The 23,571-nt window shown below is 42.7% G+C and overlaps 1 protein-coding gene across 1 annotated transcript in view; it reads left to right on the top strand.

The window, feature by feature from the left end:
• The window catches only part of BACE2 (beta-secretase 2), a 51,240-nt gene that overhangs the window by 12,856 nt on the left and 14,813 nt on the right, over positions 1-23,571 (top strand). Inside the window, exons 2-5 of the mRNA XM_054655089.2 lie at positions 12,556-12,644; positions 19,579-19,795; positions 22,050-22,178; positions 23,403-23,537. Of these exons, the coding sequence (XP_054511064.1) occupies positions 12,556-12,644; positions 19,579-19,795; positions 22,050-22,178; positions 23,403-23,537 (570 nt within the window). The remainder of the gene's footprint in view (positions 1-12,555; positions 12,645-19,578; positions 19,796-22,049; positions 22,179-23,402; positions 23,538-23,571) is intronic.

The following is a 23,571-nucleotide window of genomic DNA, read 5'->3' on the forward strand; positions in this document are numbered from 1 at the left end:
CTCATGAGGCTAGGGATGCCTCCTAGCCTAAGCTCAAGAGCATAAGGAATGGGCTTCATTCCCCTGATGAATTTTGTTATTTCCAGATGGCACAGTAAACATGGGCAGTGACTCACCTACAGGGTGAGGAAGGTTTAATAATTAGTCACTTCAAGCCTTCTTGAGTTTGCCTAGCATGGCTTGACTCTGTGCATATGTGTAAAGCTGTTTTGGTTTTACTGCAGTTGATTTAGTTTCAAAACAACCTTTTTTCTTTTCTTCTTTTTTTTTTTTTTATTTTTAACTGTAGGACTTCTGAAGCTAGGTAGAGAAGAAGAGTTAAAAATGCTTTTTTTTTTTTTTTATTTGACAGCAGTTTCACTGAGTCTAATGAGCAATAGAGGAAAAGAAAAGAATGACCTGACAAAATAAATCGGAAGCTAATTTTGGAGAGCAAAAGCCTCGGAAAATTGAAATTCTGAACTGAATGCAGCTTCTAACTGTAATCATTCACTGGGTATAATACATTAATGTAGGCTTACTGATTTCATTTCCTTAACCCAAGGAAAAAAAAAAGGCAAAAACCCTCCTTTATATTGTATTCTGAAAGGTAATGTAGTAGCATGATAGCATGATTTCTCCTTTTTTTTTTGTGACTCTCTTAAAAAAGCCCAACCTTTAAAATTCTTTGACATGATTATACTTTATAGAAAGATCACACCCTAAGTAGTGCTGGTGAGCAGAAGAGCCACAGAGACATTTAACCTCAGACAGTGCCCTGTTTACTGTGGAGCTGGAGGCTCTCCCCCTCCTCAGGTCCTCCCACAGCATCCTTAGCTCCATCTGGTGTCCCAAAGAGCTCAAAATCCTGCTGGACAGTGCCCAGCAGGTCTGCCCTGTGGTGGTGACACTCTGTGGTGGTGGTGGTGGTGACATCTCCGGTCTCGTGTTGCTGAAATGGCTCCCGAGGTATTAAAGTCTCTTTTTTCCCAGCCCAGAGACTGAAGAAGAAGTTGAGATTCCTCAGCTCTGGTTCTCAAGGTTGTTTATTTTCTCTTATCTATCACATTCTTTCTCTGACCTGCTGAGGTCTGTCCAGCAGGTTGGGTTGTGGCACAGTCCCTGCCCTTGGGGTGGTGTTGGCTTTTTATACTAAAAAAACTATGTGTACTTGATTTACAATAATTTCCCAATACCCATCACCTATGTTAGACAGTTTGTCTCTACCCTAAACCAATCCAAAAGTGTCACCATCACAGCAGAAGATGGAGTGTGGTGGTGTTCACAGGGGTCTTAGGTTGAGGGAAGAGATGAGGATCTGACTCCATGTTTCAGAAGGCTGATTTATTATTTTATGATATATATTACATTAAAACTATACTAAAAGAGTAGAAGAAAGGATTTCATCAGAAGGCTAGCTAAGAATAGAATGGGAAGGAATGATAACAAAGGTTTGTGGCTCAGACAGAGAGTCTGAGCCAGCTGGACTGTGATTGGCCATTAATTAGAAACAACCACATGAGACCAATCCCAGATGCACCTGTTGCATTCCACAGCAGCAGATAATCATTGTTTACATTTTGTTCCTGAGGCCTCTCAGCTTCTCAGGAGAAAAAATCCTAAGGAAAGGATTTTCCATAAGAGATGTCTGTGACAATGGAGGACAAGGAGAAGAAGAAGGAGAGGACACGCCCAGATTCCTCCCTCTTGCCTCTTGAGCCCCCATTCTAAATCCCCAAAATTCTACTTTTTCACCCTGTGATAAATTCACTGTCATTCTGCTCAAACCCTTGTGGCTTGTAAATCCTCACACAAGGTTGGTAATTGTTTCCATGGGTAAAAATCAAAGGCACAGGTGTCTTTGACTCCGTGCCAGGGTCTCTGAGTCCCTGCCAGGGTCTCAGCCATCCAGGGCAGCCAGAGGAATGTCCTGGGTTCTGACAGTGACTCTCTCTGGTTTCCAAGTGAGAAAGAGTTTTATGCTGACAAGGAGCCTGTGGAATGGGTGATGCCACTCACAAGCACATCTGCAAGAGTTAAGCTCTTTTTTAGCTATGGGAATTATTTAGGAATTATTGAATTAATATCTGTGTCTCCAGCACCTTAAGTCACCCTGTTCTCCAGGGAGGGAGGGGTGAGCTCTGGATGAGACTCCTGCTAATTTAGGACACAGGGCTTAGACTTAGGCTGTCTCTAAACCCAGGCTGCGTGGGCACTGGGATTCCTCTCGAGGCTTGCAGTTAAATGTGAGAGTTGCTCCCAGTGGCATTTGGCTTACAGCCTCCCTGTCTCATCAGTGCCGTGCTGTAATTACCAGGAAATTGATTAATTTAGTTCCCTTACACCTACTAACAGGTGGAAACAGGCTTTTGGATTTAACAAGAGCTTTGTGTGCACTTGAGTGCAAATAGCTGATGCCTCATGCACTCCTTGAATTTCGGAGTGTGGGGGTTTTGTTCATCCTCCATTTGTCTAGGCACTTATTATCTTTCCATTCAAGAATGTGTGTGGTGTAAGCACAGCAGATATACAGATTTTCCTCGCTCAGATTTGGGAGGATTTCTGCTGCTCTCAGTCAGCACTAACTCTGCTTGTGCATAAGGGTTGGTGGCTGATGAAGGCACCTCTTGGCTTCCATGCAATCCCTTCCTTCTGAAAGGTTTGGCTCCCTGGGGGCCTCTGTGGCACCCCTACACCTCTTAAAAGACTGTCACACTTTTCCTTTGTCTTCTCAAGCCATTTAAAGCCTGTCAACGCTTATTTACAGGTGATTTTTTTTTTCTACACCTCTAGATTACTGTTATTACTCTGTAATTAGTGCAAATTTTCCTTAAAACTCAATGCTTAGAGCAGAACATGAGTTCAGCTGCAGCTGGTTTATGTGAGCTCCAGGATTGCTTCACACACCTGGTTTTGTCTGCTATAGGGTGTGAGTTGGGAGAGAGACTCGTTTCTGGGGGGAAGAAAAAATAAAAAAGAGGGGAAAAAAGGTTAATCTCTTCTGAAAAGGCAATGAGACAAAATTGCTACGATTCACACAGCTCTAAGATAAGCAAGTAATGGCTCATGTTCAACAGCAAAGCATGTTCATATAGCATGAATAGGATGGATGTGTTGTATGATAAATCTAGACACAGCAAATAAATTTCAGCCTGAAAAATAAGATAGCACATGAGATGGCATGTGCAGAAAGAATGCTAATGTTTAGGGAACCGAGGGCATTGGCAGGAAGGAGAGCGTAGAAATGAAGAATAGATATTTTGTTTTGTTACCAGGATTGATTGGCTGACTATTTTTTTTTTGTCTTTAAACCATAATAGCCTTCCCTTATTGTCAAAATGATAATATATATAAAGCACTTCCTGTAATATTTTTCTTGAAAATGACTATTCATCAGTCCCACAGTCAGATGCTCATATTTCAACTCACAATTTAGTTTAGCAAGTTTATACTTCAGAGCAATCTGTCATTTTAGCATTTGTGGTTTTTATACAAATCTCCACTACAGAAGCATGCAGTGCTCTTAAACACGAATAGATTGGCTAATCCAGATAGTACTTTGTAATCTTCTGGCAAAGAAAGAGATTATTGCTTTCCAGGCAGGAAAAAAGAAATATTCCTTCCAGTCTAGCAGTGCAGATCATGGAGAGATGGAGGGGGAAAACCCTTGGTCTTCTGCTGGGCCCAGTGAGGGCGTGAGAGTGCTTGGGAATGGATGTTTTAAGTGGCTGGGGAAGAGAGGGAATGTGAAGATAGGCAGTAAATGTAAATCCAGGTCCTGGCACCACCTGGGAATGCAGTGAGGGGAAAGGCAGCAAAGGCCAAAGCCTCTCTGGAGAGCTTGGTGTGCTGCTGGCACTGGTTCTCCTGTTACCTCCCCAGACTGCAAACACAGCACAGTTTCTGTGACAAACTCCTGCTGTTGTGAAGGCAGGAGCTATCTTTGGTGAGAAACTTGACCTTCTGGTTTGCCCACGTTTTCGTGCAGCAATAAATCACCTTCCTTTGCATCCCCAGGGCTGCAGCCAAACGTGGGCACCACCTGCTGAACAAACGTCATTAGAAAATTAATCTCATTCTTTTTTTTTTTTTCCTTTGCTCACAATGCCTCTCTTATCTTGGCTGCATGGGTGAACCCTTCTTGTGACCGTGGGAGGGGTTTTTTTGGAGGTAGGAGCAGATAGCTCTGTTTTCTCTGGTGAGGTGACTTCACTCGGGGCAGCACTGGAAATACCCCTCCTGGACTTGGTGTAAAATGTGGGTCTGGCTTCCTCCTCCTCCTCCTCTGAGGTGAAGTGTGATTCCATCCAAGCTGCAGAGGATCATTTGGCTTTGGGGTGAGCTGTTCCTCCCGTGCAGGGACTGCTTGTGAGCAGTGAGAAATGGGAGAGTCCATCCCTGCCCCAGTGTTCATGGGCAGGGTGCCAGTCCAACAAATTTACCTGGTTTTGTTTACAGCCTTACCTTTTCAACAAAGTGCACAATATTCTGCAAGCAGAAATCTGTCATTGTGGAGGCTTTTCGGGTTTATGTCTGACTTTGCAGTCTTCTACATCCAGAAATGTTCCAAAAATTTCTCTTAACTCATCTTTTAAATTGCTTTTATTTCTGCATCTTCAGAGGAACAGATGAAGAATCTATATTAAAGCCTAGCCTTCTGATACTTTTATTTTTTTATTGCAAAGTAGTTTTATTGGCTGTAAATGCTAACTCTAAGTAACACAGGGGAGAAAAAACCCATACAGAATGTCTGTGCTTAAAAAGCCTCTGTATATTGTAACATTACTAATTTGTAGAAACAAATTGCTGAAATAACCTGACTGACAGTCAGTGCCAATAATAACATGTAATAACTGTGGGCAAACACAGCATATAGTTACTGGTGTTTTCTTTACTGTGTGATGGTTGTAAGCAATTCTTGCCAGATGGGCTGATAATGTAATTAGGAATCATTGTGTTAAATGAGGCAGCATTTAAATTGCCAACTAATTTTCCTATCTATTAACCAGCTTGAAAAAGAAGAGCTGTTACCCAAATAATTTCTAGCTGCTAATCCCTAACAAGAAGCAGCACTTCTTTGAATTTTTTTTTTTTTTTTTTTTTTTTTTTGAAGCACTGTCTAGCAGATTATTTTCTGGAGGGTTTATTATGTGTGGGACAAAATAAGAAAGAGAATTAAGAGATGGTACAAGCTCAGGGCTGAGATGGTGTGGACTTCTACATCTACATTGTGATGTGTGGTTACAAGCTTCTGAGCAGGTAATGGGATAATTCCTATTTCTGCTCTCTGCTGCATGGGGATAAAAACTTTTTTACTCTGTCATAGTTCACTGTGTGACATGCTTCAGCAAGCATATAGAATTACAAACTCTATTTTAAGTGGGTGCTTTGGGAGAAATCATGAAAGTATGAAAAGATTTTGAGTGGCACATGAATGCTACTGGTGTGGAATGGTTGTGCTCTTTACTGAGGACAAGAGAAAAGGGCGCCCTTGGGTGGAGTTAAAATCCCAGAGGGGGCATGATGGCTTGTAGTTTTCATCCTGAAAAGAGATATCATTGCTAAAAGAGAGTAGCTTTAGATTTGATATTATATTAAGAAATAATTCTTCCTTCTGAGGGTGGGCAGCCCTGGCACAGGGTGCCCAGAGAAGTTTTGGATGCCCCTGGATCCCTGGCAGTGCCCAAAGCCAGGTTGGACACTGGGGCTGGGAGCAGCCTGGGACAGTGGGAGGGGTCCCTGCCATGGCAGGGGTGGCACTGGATGGGCTTTGTGGTCCTTTCCAACCCACACCTGTGGATTTGGGTTGGAAAGGACCTGTGTTCTTTGACCTGGAATTCTGTGGTTCTCTGAATTCTTACAGAGAATTCTTCTTTGCTCTGCTGCCTTGTGAAGGAAACTATCAATTATCACTAAAGTTTTGACTGAGCCCCAGAGTAAATGTAAGGCTGAATGAGATTGTTTACTGTATTTATGGCCCTATGTGTGCAAATCCTATTCCTTTTTTTTTGCCCCACTCCCTATGCTTCAGCTGAAGCAGGAATGAAGACCCAAATGCATTTCTGCAGTCTGTTTTTTTTCAGAATAATGGAATAGTTAAGGCTGAGAAAACCCTTTCAGATCAAGTCCAACCATCAACCCAGCATCACCACCACCACGTTCTCCAATGAATTATTTTCTCAAGTGCCATATCCACACGGTTTTTTAACAATTCCAGGCATGATGACTTTTCCACTTCCCTGATCAGTTTGGTCAAGTGCTTTACAACAATTTTTGAGGAAAAATTTTCCCTAATACCCAGCCCAAACCTCCCCTGGTGCAGCCCCTCATCCTGTCACTTGTTATCTGGGAGAAAAGACTGACACCAGCTCACTCCAACCTGCTTTTAAGTAGCTGTAGAGGGTTAGCCAGTTCAGTGGTGGAACTTTATTGCTTGACCTGAAAGGATTGGTCAGACTCAGGTACTTGGAAAAAAAAAATACAGTGGATTTTTCTATGGACCAGTCTTTTAGTGGGGATGATGAAGAGTATCCCTAGTTCAGTGTGGGTGACCTGGGGAATTACATCAAAGCAGCAGGTTTGCAGGCAAGCCCCAGGATTCCACACCTGGAAAAGGCTGTGGATGCCAAATCAGGCAGACAGCTGCTGCAAACAAATCCATTTTGCACTTTCAGCCTGTGGGATTTGTTTTTGTATATTTTTCTAGAAGTTACCATAACCTCCCAACCTCAAACTAAAACAGGGAAGAGGAACTTCAAAGTCTGAGCAGGTGTGTACCAGAACAGAGGCAACTTCTGGGGATAGGAGCAACCTCTCTGCAAGAAAAAATGAATGATTGCTGCTCTCACTTTCCCTTGGAAATGTGAAGGAAGTCACTTTCTGAATGCATGGTGGATAACTGCAAATTGTTTTATGCCAGGCAGTTAAATGAGGCATGAATAACAGCCAGTCCAGTGTGGATGTGTCATATTGACATCACCTGCTGAACCAGGGCAGGTGCCTGAACCACAGACAGCCAAAGTGAAAAAATTATAACACATCGATAAGAAATTTTTGGGGTTTTTTCTGGTAGCAAAATACAACAATATTTAGCAATGGAAGGCTTAAAAATATGAAAGACAGTGGTAAGTTAAATTATTGAAGCTGTGTAGCATACAGTAAGTGCTATTTGATGCTGCTGTTGAATCAAGCACTGGAAAGTTTAAGGGATCCTTGAAGTATTGACAAAGTGTTTGACCTCCATTTGAAAGAAATCATTGGGACTGGGGAATTTTTAGTGTCTCTACCCCTTCAGAATAGAAAAAAATGTAAACTGTATGACCTCCGAGGCTTCTGCTTTCAGTGTTCATGACTTTCAGTAAACAAGTTTGGATTTGCTTCTTTTTATAACCACAAACTAATGGCATCCAGATAGTGTCAGACTCCCTCTGTGAGTCTGTCATGGCAGAGGTGGATGTTCCTGTCTTGCTTACTGTAAAATAGGGATCTTTATGAGCCTCCTGTTAATAATAACAGCTCTATTTGCATATAGGAAAGGCAGACAGCAAAATAATCTCCTGGTACTTTACTAGGTGCAGATCTCGTGTGCCACAGCTGCGGTTGAGGTGACCTTTAGGGGGTGTGAAAAACACCAATCACTTGTTTTTAAAATTTTAAAAGTTTAATAGTAATAAAATGGTTATAAAAATAGCAATACAATTAGAGTAATAATAATTTGGACAATTTGAATTAGGACAATATGAGGCAATAAAGACAAAGAGTTACAGATGTCTGGGTACCTTTTTCTGGGCAGCACGAGCCCGAGAAAGGACCCACGTTAACAGAGGATTAACCCTTAAAAACAGTAGCCTGTTGCATATTGATACACCTCATACATGATGCATAAATTCCATTCAAACACAGGATTCTCTCTGGTAATCGTCAACTTCTTCCTCCGAATCCTAACAGCCCCTTCGAGGTGGGAAGAAGTTCATTTCTCCTGATAATGGGGCAATAAATTCTTTTTCTCTGGCAGATTCAGGTGTCCTGTGGCTGCTGTCTCACTGCAAGACCTTTCTTTAAAAAAAGTATCCTACATAGCATCGTTTCTATTTTAACATTTTTTATAACCTAAAACTATATTTAACACACTGCTGAAGAGAATTAATACAGCATTACTTTCTAACACAACACATATAATATTCATGTTAATATTTGTGGAAAGCAAATCAAAATACGCATCTTTCACAGGGGAAGAAACAATTTGGTGCATTTGCTCTTAGTGTCTGTTGTGTGGGTCTGAAATTGAACTTGGAAACCACAAAAAAAAAATCCCCAGAAAAGGCTTTGCCTCTTCCAAAAGCAAAAGGAAAGTAGTTTTTCATTGGTTTTAATGCTAATATCTGATCTAAACCCAGTCTGTCAGTGTGAAGCCATTCCCTGTGTGCTGTCCCTGCATGCCCTGGAAATTGTCTCTCTCCAGCTTTCCTGGGGCTCCTGCAGGCCCTGCAAGGCCACCCTGAGCTCAGCCCAAAGCTTCTCCTGTGCAGGTGAACAATCCCAGCTGTGCCAGCCTTTCCTCCCAGCAGAGCTGCTCCATCCCTCTGCCCATCCTGGAGCCTCCTCTGGGCTCTCTGCAGCAGCTCCAGCTCCTCCCTGGGCTGGGCCCAGCTCTGCAGGTGGGGAATCACCTGAGGGGACACAGGGACAGAATCCCCCCCTCACCTCTGCCCACACTGCTCTAGGTGCAGCCAAGGACACAGTTGGTTTCTGGGCTGCAGGTTGGCATTTCCAAGGACAAATCCAACATTTCACCCATCAGCACCCCCAAATCCTTCTCAGCAGGGCTGCTGTCCATGGTTAAGACAGGACAGGATGGACACCCCCGGCCCTTGGCTCCTTCAGTGGCCACCTTGGGACTCCCCAGAGCTCGCCTGAGCCTGCCCCAGCAGCTCCATGAGGAATTGAGGAGGCTCCAGTGCAGACAACACGAAATTTCCTCTTAATGAGACGTGAAGGCACTAAAGAAAATTCAGGAGAGAAAGGGAACTCAGTCAGTTATACCCAGCCCAGAATGAGCTGCTAATCACTGGCGCTATTGTGGGGACTACAATAAATCAGTGTCTGCCCCGGCTGCCTGCATCTCATTATGCACAAACATGTGGATGGAGAATGTCAGCCTCAATAGCATCTGTCATGTGAGCTCTGCTGTGTCCGAGTGGGCTGGAGCCTGCATGCTCAGCCAGCTTTGTGCTTTCCCTCTTTCTTTGTGGGGGATATCTATTTTATTCTGGAAATCTTGATTTGCTCCGTCCTGTGGGTAGTAAATCTGCCCTTTCCTTGGATGGTTTGTGAATTCTGTGATGATAACATTGTGTTTAAGGTGTGGGGGTGAAATATCTTTCATGTGTGTCATATTTAGTGATTTTTGTTTGGTTTTGGTTGGCTTTTTTATTTTCTCCCCCAAGTCCTCCTCTGTTTATGGTGCCATGCATATCACTGAGGCTAAGGCAACGCCTACATGTATTTTATGCTGCTGATCTATAGTGCCCATTGCTCAAGCATCACAGACTACCTCAGAAAGGCTAATTAATTTAAGCCCTGCAGCACCCCTTTGAGGCAAATTTTGTCAGTCCTGATAGATGCAGGCACACGTTGTAGCTGCTCTTTGTTGTTTATTTTTAATATGATTTCTGTGCTAGAGAAGGGGGGATAATGAATAGTTTGTACTTTGTTAGGTAGTTGAAAAAATGTTAGGCTTTTGATAGCATTGAAATGAAGTGTGTAGCAAACTTTGGATTTTATTGCAGAGCTTCAGAGGTTCTTATTTTCTTTTAAAGCCTCAGCTCCTGGAGCCAAGTGAACTTGTGGATGTCCTTTTGTTCTTAGATGACTCTGTCTAGCTCATGTGGTTGCAAAATAAATTTTAATGTATTGTCTTTGCTTAATCTAAAATCTGGGATGCAGCTTGGCTAAGGTTGTTGGTTTGTTTCTTTTCAGTCTTAAAATTTCTGCAAGATTAGGGCTGGGAATACCAATGACAGAGTGTGCCTGCAGTTCAGAAGAGATTCTCAGAAATTACTGGTTGGTTTTGTGTGCTTGTTCAAATTTCAGAGTTCCTCAGTCCCATACTATATTAAAAGGGTGAAACAAGGATAACCATCACCTCCCTTCTCCTCTATGAACAAACCAAAGATGTTTTTAAACATTGACTCATACTTTTTGTCTACGCTCAGTTTTATTAGAAAAGGCTTCAGCACATCTTTTTAAAATGCTTTATCCTCCTTTGTGTTTACACTCAATTCTGAGCTCAGCCTTTTTTGTCCTCGTCTTTTGTCAACACCAAACTTGTTTCCCTGATCATTCTCTCTTGCTCTTTCCACATCCCCTTCCCATTTAAATCCCAAGCTACATCTCATCTTAAGGAGTGATCAGAGGGGCTGGTTTGAGCTGCTTTAAGCCATGGGCAACCAAATCTTCATGTCTCACTCCCTCCTACAGGAAAATTCTTAATTGTGGGGGTACCAGTTGTGGGTTTCTCTGGGTCTGGATTGAAGGCACTTGAGATGGTGTTTCATGTTCAGACTCAGGTGTTTATTATTTCTTATCAGTAAAACAGTCTCACTACTGTGAGTTCTGCAGCTTTTCATTAGAAGGCACAAAATGGCCAACAATCTCTTGTTTCAAGGTCTTTTAAGGCTGAACTATCCAATGAAGAACTGACACCTGGATTATTTTCCCTTTTAACCCAATAACTGATCCCAAAGAGCTGCAATGGGGACTTTTCTGCCCAATTACAAAATGCCACCCAAACCCATGGAGAAGGAGGAAGAAGAAGCATGAAGAAGAAACCCAGGACAACACCCTGTGCCCTCCATCTTGCTTCCATCCACAACACACTAAAAACCCCAAAACCTCAATTTCTCACCAAGTGATGCACCTACACTGCTCTCTATAATCTATTTCACACTTTTGTGGATTCTGGTTTATCTTGAAGTCTGGGAAACTTTCTCCATGAATGAGGGTCAAAGTCAGTGCTCCCTGGGGGTCAGGGCACCCCAGAGCAGACAGAGAAATATTCCCTGTGCCCTGGGTTTCCACACCTAATTCTTTAATATTTTTCTGGGGAGCAGATGTTTTAAGCCAATCTGAGACCATGTTGTCACCAAGGGAGGGAATCACCCTTTTCTGGTGTCCACTCTGACCATATCCATTGGAGTGGCTGCCTGATGTGGCAGATTGTTGTTTTTTCTTGGTATCTGTAGGTGAGGAACCTGATCTGGTTTGCCTCACAGCCCTGTGGCTTTGCCAGGGAGGCTTGGGAAGCATCCAGCCAAGAGCAGGGGAAAGTGTGACCATTGATTTGGTAGCAGTAGTTTGGTGGTGTTCACAGGGGTCTCAGGATGAGGGCAGAGATGAGGATCTGACTCCATGGTTCAGAAGGTTTTGATTTATTATTTTATGATATATATTATATTAAAACTATACTAAAAGAATAGAAGAAAGGATTTCATCAGAAGGCTGGCTAAGAATAGAAAAGGAATGATAACAAAGGCTTGGGACTCACCAAGACAGTCTGGGCAGTGTGACTGTGATTGGCCATTAATTAGAAACAACCCCATGAGACCAATCCCAGATGCACCTGTTGCATTCCACAGCAGCAGATAACCATTGGTTACATTTTGTTCCTGAGGCCTCTCAGCTTCTCAGGAGAAAAAATCCTAAGGAAAGGATTTTTCATAAAATGTGTCTATGACACAGTAAAATCTCTGACTGACTTAAATTTACCATTTAATGGCTCTGTACCTAATGTGGTTTCCAGGTCTCACTGAAAGAATGATCCTGCTTTGCCATCGTGCACCTGTGATGGACCAGCCTGGTTATCCGAGCCAGATGGGGAAAGGAGGTGTCCCATTTTACCCATGTTTAGGCAATTTTCAGCCTAAATCACCCTCCCAAGCAACCAAACAAGAGGTCCCCTCTTAGGCCACCTTTCAATCATGGTGTTAATAAATCTGCCATCCTCATTTTTGAAGGTGCTAAAGGCTGTGGAAGGTTGCTGCTGCTCAGGATGAACTGGGCATTGTTCCTGTGTTTTCCAATACACAAAGCAGCTTCATGCTCCTGCTTATCTCTGTTCAGACCTGCACTCTGCCCCTACCTTGAAATCTCACAAGCTCTAAGACAAAGAGAGCTTTAAGCAGTCCATAATTCAGCCAAGACTCATGGGTTGGGCCAAAAGAAATTTGAGATGATCAGGAATTCATCTGCTGTGCAAATGTGGGCTTGGGCCAAAAAGAAATTGGAGATGATCAGGAATTCATCTGCTGTGCAAACGTGGGCTTGGCGGGTTTTCCCCCTTCCAGGAACAGATTATTGAAAAACTTTTCAGCAGGATCAGCTGTTTTGGATGGGCTGCAGCAGCATATCTTTTCCAAAAGTGACACTAAATGTACTTCTCAGAGCAATGCTCATCATGATTTTAAAACTGAAGATAGTTTAGACAAAAACTGCAATGTTTTATTGTTGTTCATTTGTTTAATTTGGTATGTAAATCACCTCTCCTTTCTTTTCTTTTCTTTCCTTTTTTTTTGGCAGTTAAATATTCTGGTTGACACTGGGAGCAGCAATTTTGCTGTAGCAGGTGTGCCTGATCCTGATGTCACATCCTACTTCAATCCAGAGCTGTAAGTACCTGTTCTGCACCCATGGTGGAAATTAGGGGGCTTCTTTTGGATTCTGGCTCCTCCATGCAAGACAGGATAATAAGGCAGCTCCTGGGGCTCCTGTGACATCCCATGGGAGTGGGATGTTGGCTGCCTGGTGGGAATTTTGGATTTTCCTGATGCAAAACCCCGCCTGACACCACGAGCAGCCCCACTGGTGGCAGCACAGCTGAGCTCTGAGTGAACATCAGCAGCACTAATTACAACTGGAGAAAAGAGAAGATGATTACAGGGTAAAAATCATTTGCAAAATCACACCAATTTCAGCCAATTTCTTACCTGAATAGAATTGCAAGGAATTGAAAGTTTCAATATGCTTTGCCTCTGTTTGAAAACAAAAATTAAAAGCTGGTAATTGTATCAGTTACTTGACATTTCATCCAGAAGCAAAATTACTTAGTCAAAACCTAATTTGTTGTTCAGTTTGGCCACAGGCCTCAATCAGTCAGTGGTCTGGACAGACCCTGATGAATCTGGAGATTTATAAAATACAGCTTGGTGGTTCTGGTATTTGTTATGCACTAAATTTGCTGTGTTTAGCATAAGCTGACATTAATCACAGCCAAGCTTTGTCTGTCTGAATCACACTTCTTCCTTCCTTCCTTTCTGCCTTTCTCTAGTTTCAATTATTTCAGGTAAACTTCTCCAAAATGCAGTGTCTATATTTAGCTGAAACATATGGATAAAAATACCAAGAGTGCTGGGAAACTGGGGAGTATCACCCTTCTCACTACCTCACATGTGTTTTAACATGAGGTTTTTTTCCAGAAAGAAAACAAAAATCAATTTTTTCCCAATAAGATGCACTGGGAATGGAGGGAGATCTATTATTTCCATGCTGCTTACTGCAGGAGCCTCACCTCCTGTCATATATTTAGAAGTTAATGGAGATATTACACATCATGCTGATATGATACAGGTCTGGAAAATCCAGAATTTTGGAGAGCTATTTCTGATACTACTTGATAGCTATTTCTGCACTTCTGCAGGGTTTTCCATGCCAGCCAGCTGTCCCCTTCCATAGGCAGTGGCTAAAGAAAACTTAAATGCAAGAATTAAAAGCAGAAGCATTCTTTCTCCCTTGTCTCTTTAATGATGTTATTGAGACTGGAAGGACAAGTCCTCTCTCATCAGAAACATAAACCAGTAGAAACAGCAACAGCAGAGTTTGTGTGTGAGGAAAGACAGACTGAAATCATGTGAAGGTTACAGCCTCTGATCATGTTCTCAGTGGACATTTTGTTTTGAGAACTTTAATATAAGGTTAATAATGAAACCTTGAAGTCCAGGCCCTAAAGAGTTAGTTAAGGGTGCTTTGTAAAATTATTCAAAATCAAGTCATTATTTGATTTTAAGTCATTACTTAGAAGTCAGTCAAGTCCAGAGCAATTGCAGCAGGAGTTTCTGGTTTGGCTTGCACTGATGGAGACCTGCAGTGGGCTCAGAATACAAACATTAGCAGACTCCTGGGGACACCACGCTTCTTCCATTTTAAATATTTTAACTACAGTTAAATAAATAAATTGGAGGGATCCTGGCCCCAGTGAAATCAGGTAGATCTTTTAAAAATGTTGGTTGCAAGAAGGCTCTGTAGGTCATCTGGCACACATCCCAGATGAGCTGGGGCTGTCACAAGAGCAGGTGAGCCATGGCTGGGCCCAGCCAAGTCCTGTGAACCTCTGAGGATGGAGGATCCATGCTCTGTTCAGGCAGTGTTCCATGCCATGCCACAGTCTCCTGGGGAGGAAATATTTCCTGTTGTCCAACCTGAACTCAAAAACTGTAACTGGTGCCTGTGGCAGTCAGCATGGCAGCCTCTCCCTTTGATGCAAATCTGAGTGTGCAGTCTGTCCTTCATGTAGGCTCTTGATGAAGCTCTTCACAGAATCGCTGAGGTTGGAAAAGACCTCCAAGACCATCCAGTCCAAGCTGTGACCAATCCCCACCTTGTCACCAGCCCAGAGCTCTGAGTGCCACCTCCAGGCCTTCCTTGGACACCTCCAGTGGGATGAGTCCACCACCTCACTGGGAAGCCCCTTCCAGTGTTTAACCACCATTTCCATGATGGAATTCCTCCTGGTGTCCAGCCTGAGCCTCTCTTAGCACAGCTTCTGTGTGTCCTCCTGTCCTGTTGCTGTTGCATGGCAGAAGATCCTGACTCTCACCTGGCTGCAGCCTCCTGCCAGGGCCTTGTAAAGAGTGAGAAAGTCTCTCCTGAGCCTCCTTCTCTCCAGGCTTTTTCCAGGAGTTTTTCCTCCACTCACAGCCCCTGGGGCTCTGCTTGTCACGAGTCAATGGCTCCTTTGGACCCAGGGGTGCAGCCCACCTTCAGCCCACACCATGGCTGGTTTGTTCAGCCCCACATCCTCAGCTTCCAAATGGGAAGGCCATGGGAGCTGGTGTCCAAAGCCTGACAGAAGCCAAGATGTGCTACAGCAGCTGTTCTCCTCATCTGTGCCTCCAGTCCTGATGTAGAAGGGAGTGAGATGGCTCAGGTGTGATGGGCCTGTGAAATTCCTCATTGAGTGGCTGTGACTCCATGACTGTCCTTCAGGTGCTTGGAAACAGATTCCAGGAGCTTTTACTCCTGTCTGGAGGTGAAGCCCAGTCACCTCTACTTCCTTGGGTGCTGCTGCTTGTCTCTTTTGGAGACTGGCTTAGGGTAGACTTTGCCCAGCAGTCAGAACACTTTCCCTGGCATCGTGATTTAAACCCTGATGGCAACTCAGCCCTACACAGCCACTCGCTCACTCAAAACCCCACCAAAACCCCAGACATTTCCCCCTTCTTCCCTCAGCTGTACTTGCTGAGCATGGCACCATGGTGTGGGATATCCCTGGGGTCAGTTGGGGTCAATTGGGCCATGTCCCCTCCCAAATTCTCATGCACACCAAGCCAGGCAGTGCTGGAGTGAGGGGGAGAAAAGGCCTCAGCTCTGTGCAAGAGCTGCTCAGCAATAACAAAAACATTTCTATATTTCAACTCTGTTTCCAGCACAAATCCAAAACACAGCCTGTGCTAGCTGCTGTGAAGAAAATTAACTCCATCCCCAGCCCAAACCAGCACGCTTGGTTGTCATGATTTTGCAGGGATGGTAAACAGAGGCATGGATACCACATCAGTTGGATCTGTAAAATTACCCAAGAGTGACCTTTGCCCACGTGCAAATGAGAAAAACAACCTATGGGCACTTTTCTTCCTTCCTAGGAGGAACACTTGAGATTAGATAAAGGGGTTTCCTCTCATCTGGTAATCACTCCTGCAGTTTTTCCCTATATTGTCATGGAGTGCTTCCGACGTCTTAAACTGCAAGTTGAAGACAAGGGGGGAAGAAAGATTAGTAATTTGTTAAATTAATGGGTTATGAGTTATAGATGCATGCTTATTAGAATATTCATGTTGTGTTGGAGAGAGTGATGGGGCTTAATTTCCTGGTGCCACAATCTTAGTTTAATTTTATTCAGATGATCAAAATCAGAAATTGAATGCATGATTCTTTTTTGACTGAAATTGAGGGGGGTGCATGGGAGAGGCATTATCTTTGTTTCAAAGGACCCAGAGAGTGTGTTTTTCAGGAAGAGCCCTCCTGGAGCAATTCCAGAACTAACTTGTTAAATTATGTTGTGTATCACATAATCTATGTGATATAATCCCTCTGTTTAATTATCTGGCTCTTTCTTTACAAAGTGAGTAAAGCTGTTACCATGCAGTCTTTTACAACTTGGGCTTTTGAGTGGCTCTGACAAACCTTTGCTGTAAAAAGTTCTGAGTTTGCTGTGATAATCATGCTCTATAAGTCACCATGATGTAGAAGGCTTTGCAAAATTACCTGATTTCTCCTGAACTGAAAAGAAATCACTGTGTTTGTTTCTCGTGCTGTTGAAAATAACAAGTAGTTTTGTTGAGTACTCTACTTATGATAAAAGAGCTACTTAAACAGACATATAAAGGGATTTTTACACTTGAACCCAAGTGATCAGTGATGGCTCTGCAGCAGTATGTAAATCTGACATGCTCAGGGCTTTCGGTATTCAGGAACAGTATTCAGTTTTATTTCAGTAAATAAATAAAGAGTACTACTGCCTCACCATCTGAAGCTTCAAAAGCAAGCTGCTCAAGAGTTGATGTTTCCAAGAGATAGGGAGGTAAGAGAAATACAGGCAATAAATGGAGGTAATACAATAAGTTATATACCATCAAACAAAAGAAACAAAGCAGCTTGTTTTGCTGCTTTTGCAGTGTGATTCTGCCAGGATGGTTGTGTGCACTGTACAGGCTGTGGTTTGGGGTGAATTATAAAGTTTTTGTGGAAGCCCTGCAGATTAGATGGGACTTCTTAGTTAGAAATCAATAATTTCTGTTGTATTTTCATGTTTGCTTTGTCTTAAAGTTGTTTGGTGAGGCCAGTGTTACTCAGGGCTTCCTGCCCGTGCTGGATTTGCTGTTGCCACGTTGAGCTTGCTGCAAAGGGATTGTGACACGAGAAATAAGATTTTAGTTGTGTCTTGTTCTGTGCTGTGTGCTGGTAATGAGGATTAACTGGAAGAGAAAATTCCCCCATTGCTGGTTTGCTCAGCTGGGGCTCCAGATCCATTGGAGGTTTGAGGACCAGGTTTCTGGTGGCTGCTTTGGAGAGAAGATAGGAGTGGGAAGGAGGTGGACAAGGGAGTAGGATTCCTACAGCACCATGATCTAGGAGCCCTTATTCCTTGCCTCTCTCTACTTTGTCCTGCTGGAAGAGGTGAATTTCTTCTTTTCTCATCACAGCCAAAACAGATTGTTTGTAATTTTCTTTTCCGTGCTGCGTGTTTGTTTTACAACACTCGGCCCATGAATTACAACTAGTCTCTACTTTGACCTCTAAAGTTTTCTTCCTTTAGATCAGTGAGGTGGAAAGGTGAAAAAAACCTGTGGCTGATTACCTGCAAGAGGATGGGGAAGTGGTTTTGCAGAACAGAATCTAATTTGCTGCAAGATCCCTTCCCACGTTACCCATTTTGCTCCTTGAAGGAAGTAATAAAGTCTCCTCTTCAATATGACATTTGTGAGCTTTACAAATGAGATGAGTCTCTTCATATCCATTTCTACAGGTGGGGAAGCTGAGGCACAAGTGGTGAGGAAGGGACTTTTCTTGCCTTTCCACAGGAAAGGTCAGCAGCTGTGCTGGAAAGTGAATCCAGTCTTTCTGTGTCCTGGTCCTCTCCTGCTTCTGGAAGAAGAGCTGTGTGCTGCTGCTGCTGTTCTGGTCATGCACTGCTTGTATCTGCAGATTTGCTTCACTTTATTCTCCCAGCACTCAGTTTTCTCTCTGATTTCAGATGTTTCCTCTTCTGCTGCTCAGCCAGATACTTTTCTCCACGAAGAAAAGCATTCTCCCTTTCATTTCTTGCCCCCACAGTTTCCCTTATGCTGCTAATTATTCAGACTCTATTTTGATTTATGAAATGTCCTGCCAGTGTCACAGAGGTGTTCTGAGGACCCTGCCTGTGCAGAGATGTTCCTTTGTGTGTCACACAAATGCAGAATCACACAGGAGCAGGGGAAGTGAGCAGGTGCAGGTAATACTGCTATTACCTGGAACTCCTGCATTTTGAAACATTATCTCATGCATTTCTGCTGCCTTGGATGTTAACCCTTGAAGGGTTAGGTTTTGGGAGTGTCAAGAACTGCTTAGGGTTAGAGCCTGGCCTCCCTAAGCCAGGAAGAGTCAGTTGCATGGTGCATATGGCCAAAGTGTCCCTCAGGAGAAACTCTTTGAATTATGGGACTTGTCCATGTTGCCATCTGAAGGTTGTTCCTTATAATAACGAAAATTATTCAATAATTTCCCAAATTCATGCTGGTGAGCTCAGGCACAGGGCCTGTGAAGCCACTTCACGTGGCTGTTAGATTAAAGCTGGAGTGATCAAAGTACCTGCACCTGATAAACCCTTGCCCTTTCTATTGTTCTACACATGTAAAGATGCTGTTATAAATTTATTACTTCCCCCCTCTCCCTTAATTTACTTTCCAAAAAGCTGTGAAAAGTCTCTTGAGATGACTTGAACGTGGTCATCTGTCTCTTCAAAAGAGGAAGCTGTGTGCCAAGGAGAGGATCCAAAGTAAATTGTGAGGGATCTAGAACTTTTTAAGCTCTTCAGTAGAGATGTGTGTGGGAAATGATAACAATACTTGTGGATTACAGATCTTTAAAATGAAAAATCTATTGAAGATTTTACTATTTTTTAAGCCTTTTAAACAGGATTCAGTTCCTTCTTTTGCTTGCCATACTTAACTGCTCCTTTGCCTTTGCTTCCCTGGTCTAGAAAAATTAGTTCCTTTTCTCCTCCAAGTCAGTGAATCATTTGTTAATAATATCAAATTCAACTTCCTCATAGATAGGTCAAACTGCAGATTTAGGAAACCTCTGTCTTACTGCTGGTACAATAATATTCCAATTTACCCAAAAAGTATCTTTTAGGAATATTAATGAGGTATTAGTCTACAGCTATTCAGTTAACTTCGCATTTCAATTTTAGATTTAAATTCAGCAGCTTTCTATTTTCTAGTGCCATTTAATACATTCCTTCTCCAGTTGAAAAGTGTTGCTTCTATGGACCAGTTTGAGTCAGGGACACTGCACTAGGTGACAAAATACCTTAGATTCTGGTGGTTTTTGTAAAACACATTGTGAAGATCTGAGTTATTGATGGCTTCTGGATAAAAATGGGGCTTTGACTTTTGGGGTTTTTTAATTTCTGCTTTTTCCTGATTTTAGAAGCAGTATGAATACAAATCTGCATACTTAATTTACCTTTTTTTCCCCCTCTCTGGCCAAAATTGAGTTGAAATACATTCTGTTGTCTTGCATTGTAAATGAACAGCCCGTGCATCAGTGTGTCCTTTCCTTTTAAAGGTCAAGCACATACAGATCCCAAGGGATTGAGGTGACAGTGAAGTACAGCCAAGGCAGCTGGACTGGAGTGCTGGGCACAGATGTCATCACCATGCCCAAAGGACTCTATGGCAGCTACACCATCAACATTGCCACCATCCTGGAGTCAGAGAACTTCTTCCTGCCAGGGGTTAAATGGCACGGGATCCTGGGTCTTGCCTACGATGCCTTAGCCAAGGTAAACCATCCCTTCCCCCCAATTGTCTTTCACAAGGACAATAAATAGAAATGTGTTAAAATAAAGCCAGCAGATGATCTGTCAGCATTAGGCTCTACCCTTCCAGCCACTCCTTCCTACAGATCTTCTGTCTTTGTTCCAGAAAGAATAAATGGGTTGTGGTGGTACCACAGTCCCATGTGAGGATTTTAGCTTTTCTGGTGATAGAAATGCTGATTTTAGCTCCTCTGGAATAAATAATTTTTTACAGAGTTTGTAGTACCAGAGTGTGGTTGTGGGATGTGTGTGGAGGGAGGTTTTAGAGCTCTGAGGACACTTCTGAACACTGGTCCAAGGCAAAGTCCTCAGCAGTTCATTCTAGGACATTCTCTGTTCATCAAGTAAAAGTTGAGGTGTGCTGGAGTACCAGCTGTGGGTTTCTCTGGGTCTGGATTGAAGGCACTTGAGATGGTGTTTCATGTTCACACTCAGGTGTTTATTATTTCTTATCAGTAAAACAGTCTCACTGCTGTGAGTTCTGCAGCTTTTCATTAGAAGGCACAAAATGCCAACAATCTCTTGTTCCAAGGTCTTTTAAGACTGAACTCTCCAATGAAGAGCTGACACCTGGATTATTTTCCCTTTTAACCCAATAACTGATCCCAAAGAGCTGCAATGGGGACTTTTCTGCCCAATTACAAAATGCCACCCAAACCCATGGAGAAGGAGGAAGAAGAAGCATGAAGAAGAAACCCAGGACAACACCCTGTGCCCTCCATCTTGCTGCCATCCACAACATACTAACAACCCCAAAACCTCAATTTCTCACCAAGTGATGCACCCACACTGCTCTCTATAATCTATTTCACACTTTTGTGGGTTCCAGTCTATCTTGGAGTCTGGGAAACTTTCTCCATGAATGAGGGTCAAAGTCAGTGTTCCCCTGGGGGTCAGGGCACCCCAGAGCAGACAGACAAATATTCCCAGTGCCCTGGGTTTCCACAGAGGTGGATGGATAATTTCAGAACAGATATTAGCTACAGTATTTCCAGGAGCACAGAACCAAGCACATCCTGCTCCTCTGGAGGCAGGAAATTCAGGTGGAAGATTCCATTAAAACCTGAAGTTTATAATCCAAAATGTATAACCTTAAAATCTAAAACTGAAAATGTGATTGGAAAATGACAAAGTTACCATTTTCAACCTTCACATCCCAAAGTGAGAATGGAGAGAAAAGGGAGAAGGGAAGGGAAAAGGGAAGGGAGAAGGGAAGGGAAAAGGGAAGGGAAAAGGGAAGGGAGAAGGGAAGGGAGAAGAGAAGAGAAGAGAAGAGAAGAGAAGAGAAGAGAAGAGAAGAGAAGAGAAGAGAAGAGAAGAGAAGAGAAGAGAAGAGAAGAGAAGAGAAGAGAAGAGAAGAGAAGAGAAGAGAAGAGAAGAGAAGAGAAGAGAAGAGAAGAGAAGAGAAGAGAAGAGAAGAGAAGAGAAGAGAAGCTGTTCTCAGACTCTGCTTTGGGTAAGCAGAGCACTCAGGGCATTTGTTCTTCCCTTCTTCCAAGGAATTCAGGGTTGTTGGCTTCTGAGGCTGCTCTGGGCTTTGTGCAGTGAGAGCACTTGGCCCCTCTGACCTCCCTGCACACAAATCTGAATCACAGGGAGGTTGCAGCTCTCCAGTGACTGCAAAGGAAAACAGGACCTGCAGTGTCAGGAAGAACCTGGCCAGCACCCAGCTGGAGAGAGCCTGCTTGGTATGAAGTTATTTAAGAGAAAAGAGAGGAAATTTGGGCCACTCAACTCAAAGTTTGTTAGAATTCAACAGTGCTGAGAAACTGACAATCTTGACTTTAAAATTCTGCTTTTTAACTATGGCAAAGCATAAAAGGCAAGTTACCTTTGAGTGTTCTAATAACACAAAGACTTTCCCAAACAGAAATTATCAGTGAGAGTTTCTGCCAAGCTCAAACTCTGTTTGAGTTTGGAAACTGCAATTGAACATTACTCCTGTGTTTTAGGGATTTGGTGGCAGCAGCACTGACAGTGGTCAAGAGTAAAAATGTTTTTAAAAACAACAGAAACAGAAAAATGACAGATATTGGGATTTTAATGGCTTATTATGTTTAGAACTTTCATCAGCTGCTTGTCAGAAATTCAATTTACTTATGAAAAGTGGCCTTGTTTGAACGATTTGCTGGTTTCTGCAAAGAAACTTTCTAACGAACCCTGCAATTCTTTTTGTTTGTTTGTTTGTTTGTTTGTTTTGCTTTTCAACACCTTGAAGCCTTCCAGTTCTGTGGAGACATTCTTTGATTCTCTCGTGAGGCAGGCAAAGATCCCCAACATTTTCTCCCTGCAGATGTGTGGTGCTGGACTCCCTGTTTCTGGAAGTGGTACCAACGGAGGTAGTCTTGTGGGTATCTGTCAATAGGAGAGGGAAAATGTATCTTTGTTCATCTCTCTCCCTCTTTTCTCTGACTATCCTGCTTCTGCCAAATTTAGTGTTTAAAGATATTTTCGTGTTTTAAATATGTTTTCTATTTTTTAAAAGAAAAGCTAAGCCCTTAGGCAAAATTTGAGTGTTATTTATTTTCATTCTCAATTCTATTTTTTTTTCTTCTCTCAAGTTTGAGTAAACTTTTCATCTTTTAACAAAGGAAAACATGACTGTTGTGGTGTTTCCTCAGGGCAGATTCTGCTATATTTCTCAAACTGAGTAGTCCCTTATGCAGCTGATAAATTTGTTCAATCTCATCAAAATGCTACAGTATTTTTGTTTTATGTGATGTGAAAAGGGGGAGAAGAATCAAGGGTCTTTTCTTTTTCTTTTTTTTTTTTCTTTTTTGTCAACAATACATTAAAGGGAAAACTCTGTAGATCAGATCTCCTGCTTGCTGTTACTCTGGGAAGTCTTTCTGTCATCTTTAGTGGGACCATGAATTGGCCCATTCTGTATCTGGAATTGGGAGATGGAATGACTGTTCCCAAATGACGCTGAAATAAACATCTCAGCACAGGAGCTGATCACAAACACTTATTTTGAGGAGAATTCACATATTGTGAATGTTTTTTTGTATAACTGAAGACCAAGAGAGAATTTTATTAAGTTTAGTTCAGAGTCAGAGAGTCCACAAATGCTCCCAGCCCTCCTCAGCCTAGGTTTTGATGGAAGCTAAAAGTGATAGCAGTGACAGGATGGGATTCCATTTTGGATGTGTGTAAGAAAAAATGAAATCTTCTTGGACACTATTAAAGCTTTTCTGATCTGATAAAGCAAATTATTCACATGTAAGTTTATTATTCTGTCCCATTTTTTACGTTGCCTAGATTTATCCACTGAAGATGCTGTTTTTTAAAATTAAAACAGTGGAGTTTTCATAATAGAATCAGTGTGAGGTTGTAGGTGAAAATGATGATAATTTGGCCCAGTGTGGGAATTCTGTTTGAAGCACAGCTTGTTTAATGTTTCATACTGCTCTATTACTGACAGAGAACTTGACACTAAAATCCTAACAAATGATGCTAAATTAAAACTTTGATGCCCCCGAGTAGCACAAATTAAACATCCCCCTTTTTGTGTGCACCCAAAACTAAACACGTGGGATTTTAAATTGACTTCTTTTCTCCTCTCCCTTAGGTGCTGGGTGGAATTGAGCCCAGCCTGTACACAGGGGATATCTGGTACACACCCATCAAGGAGGAGTGGTACTACCAGGTGGAAATCCTCAAACTGGAGGTGGGGGGACAGAACCTCCAGCTGGACTGCAGAGAGGTATTGGCCCTGCTGTGCTCCCGTCTCTGTGAAA

This window comes from Agelaius phoeniceus, chromosome 2 (assembly GCF_051311805.1).
Source record: "Agelaius phoeniceus isolate bAgePho1 chromosome 2, bAgePho1.hap1, whole genome shotgun sequence".
Taxonomy (NCBI): domain Eukaryota; kingdom Metazoa; phylum Chordata; class Aves; order Passeriformes; family Icteridae; genus Agelaius; species Agelaius phoeniceus.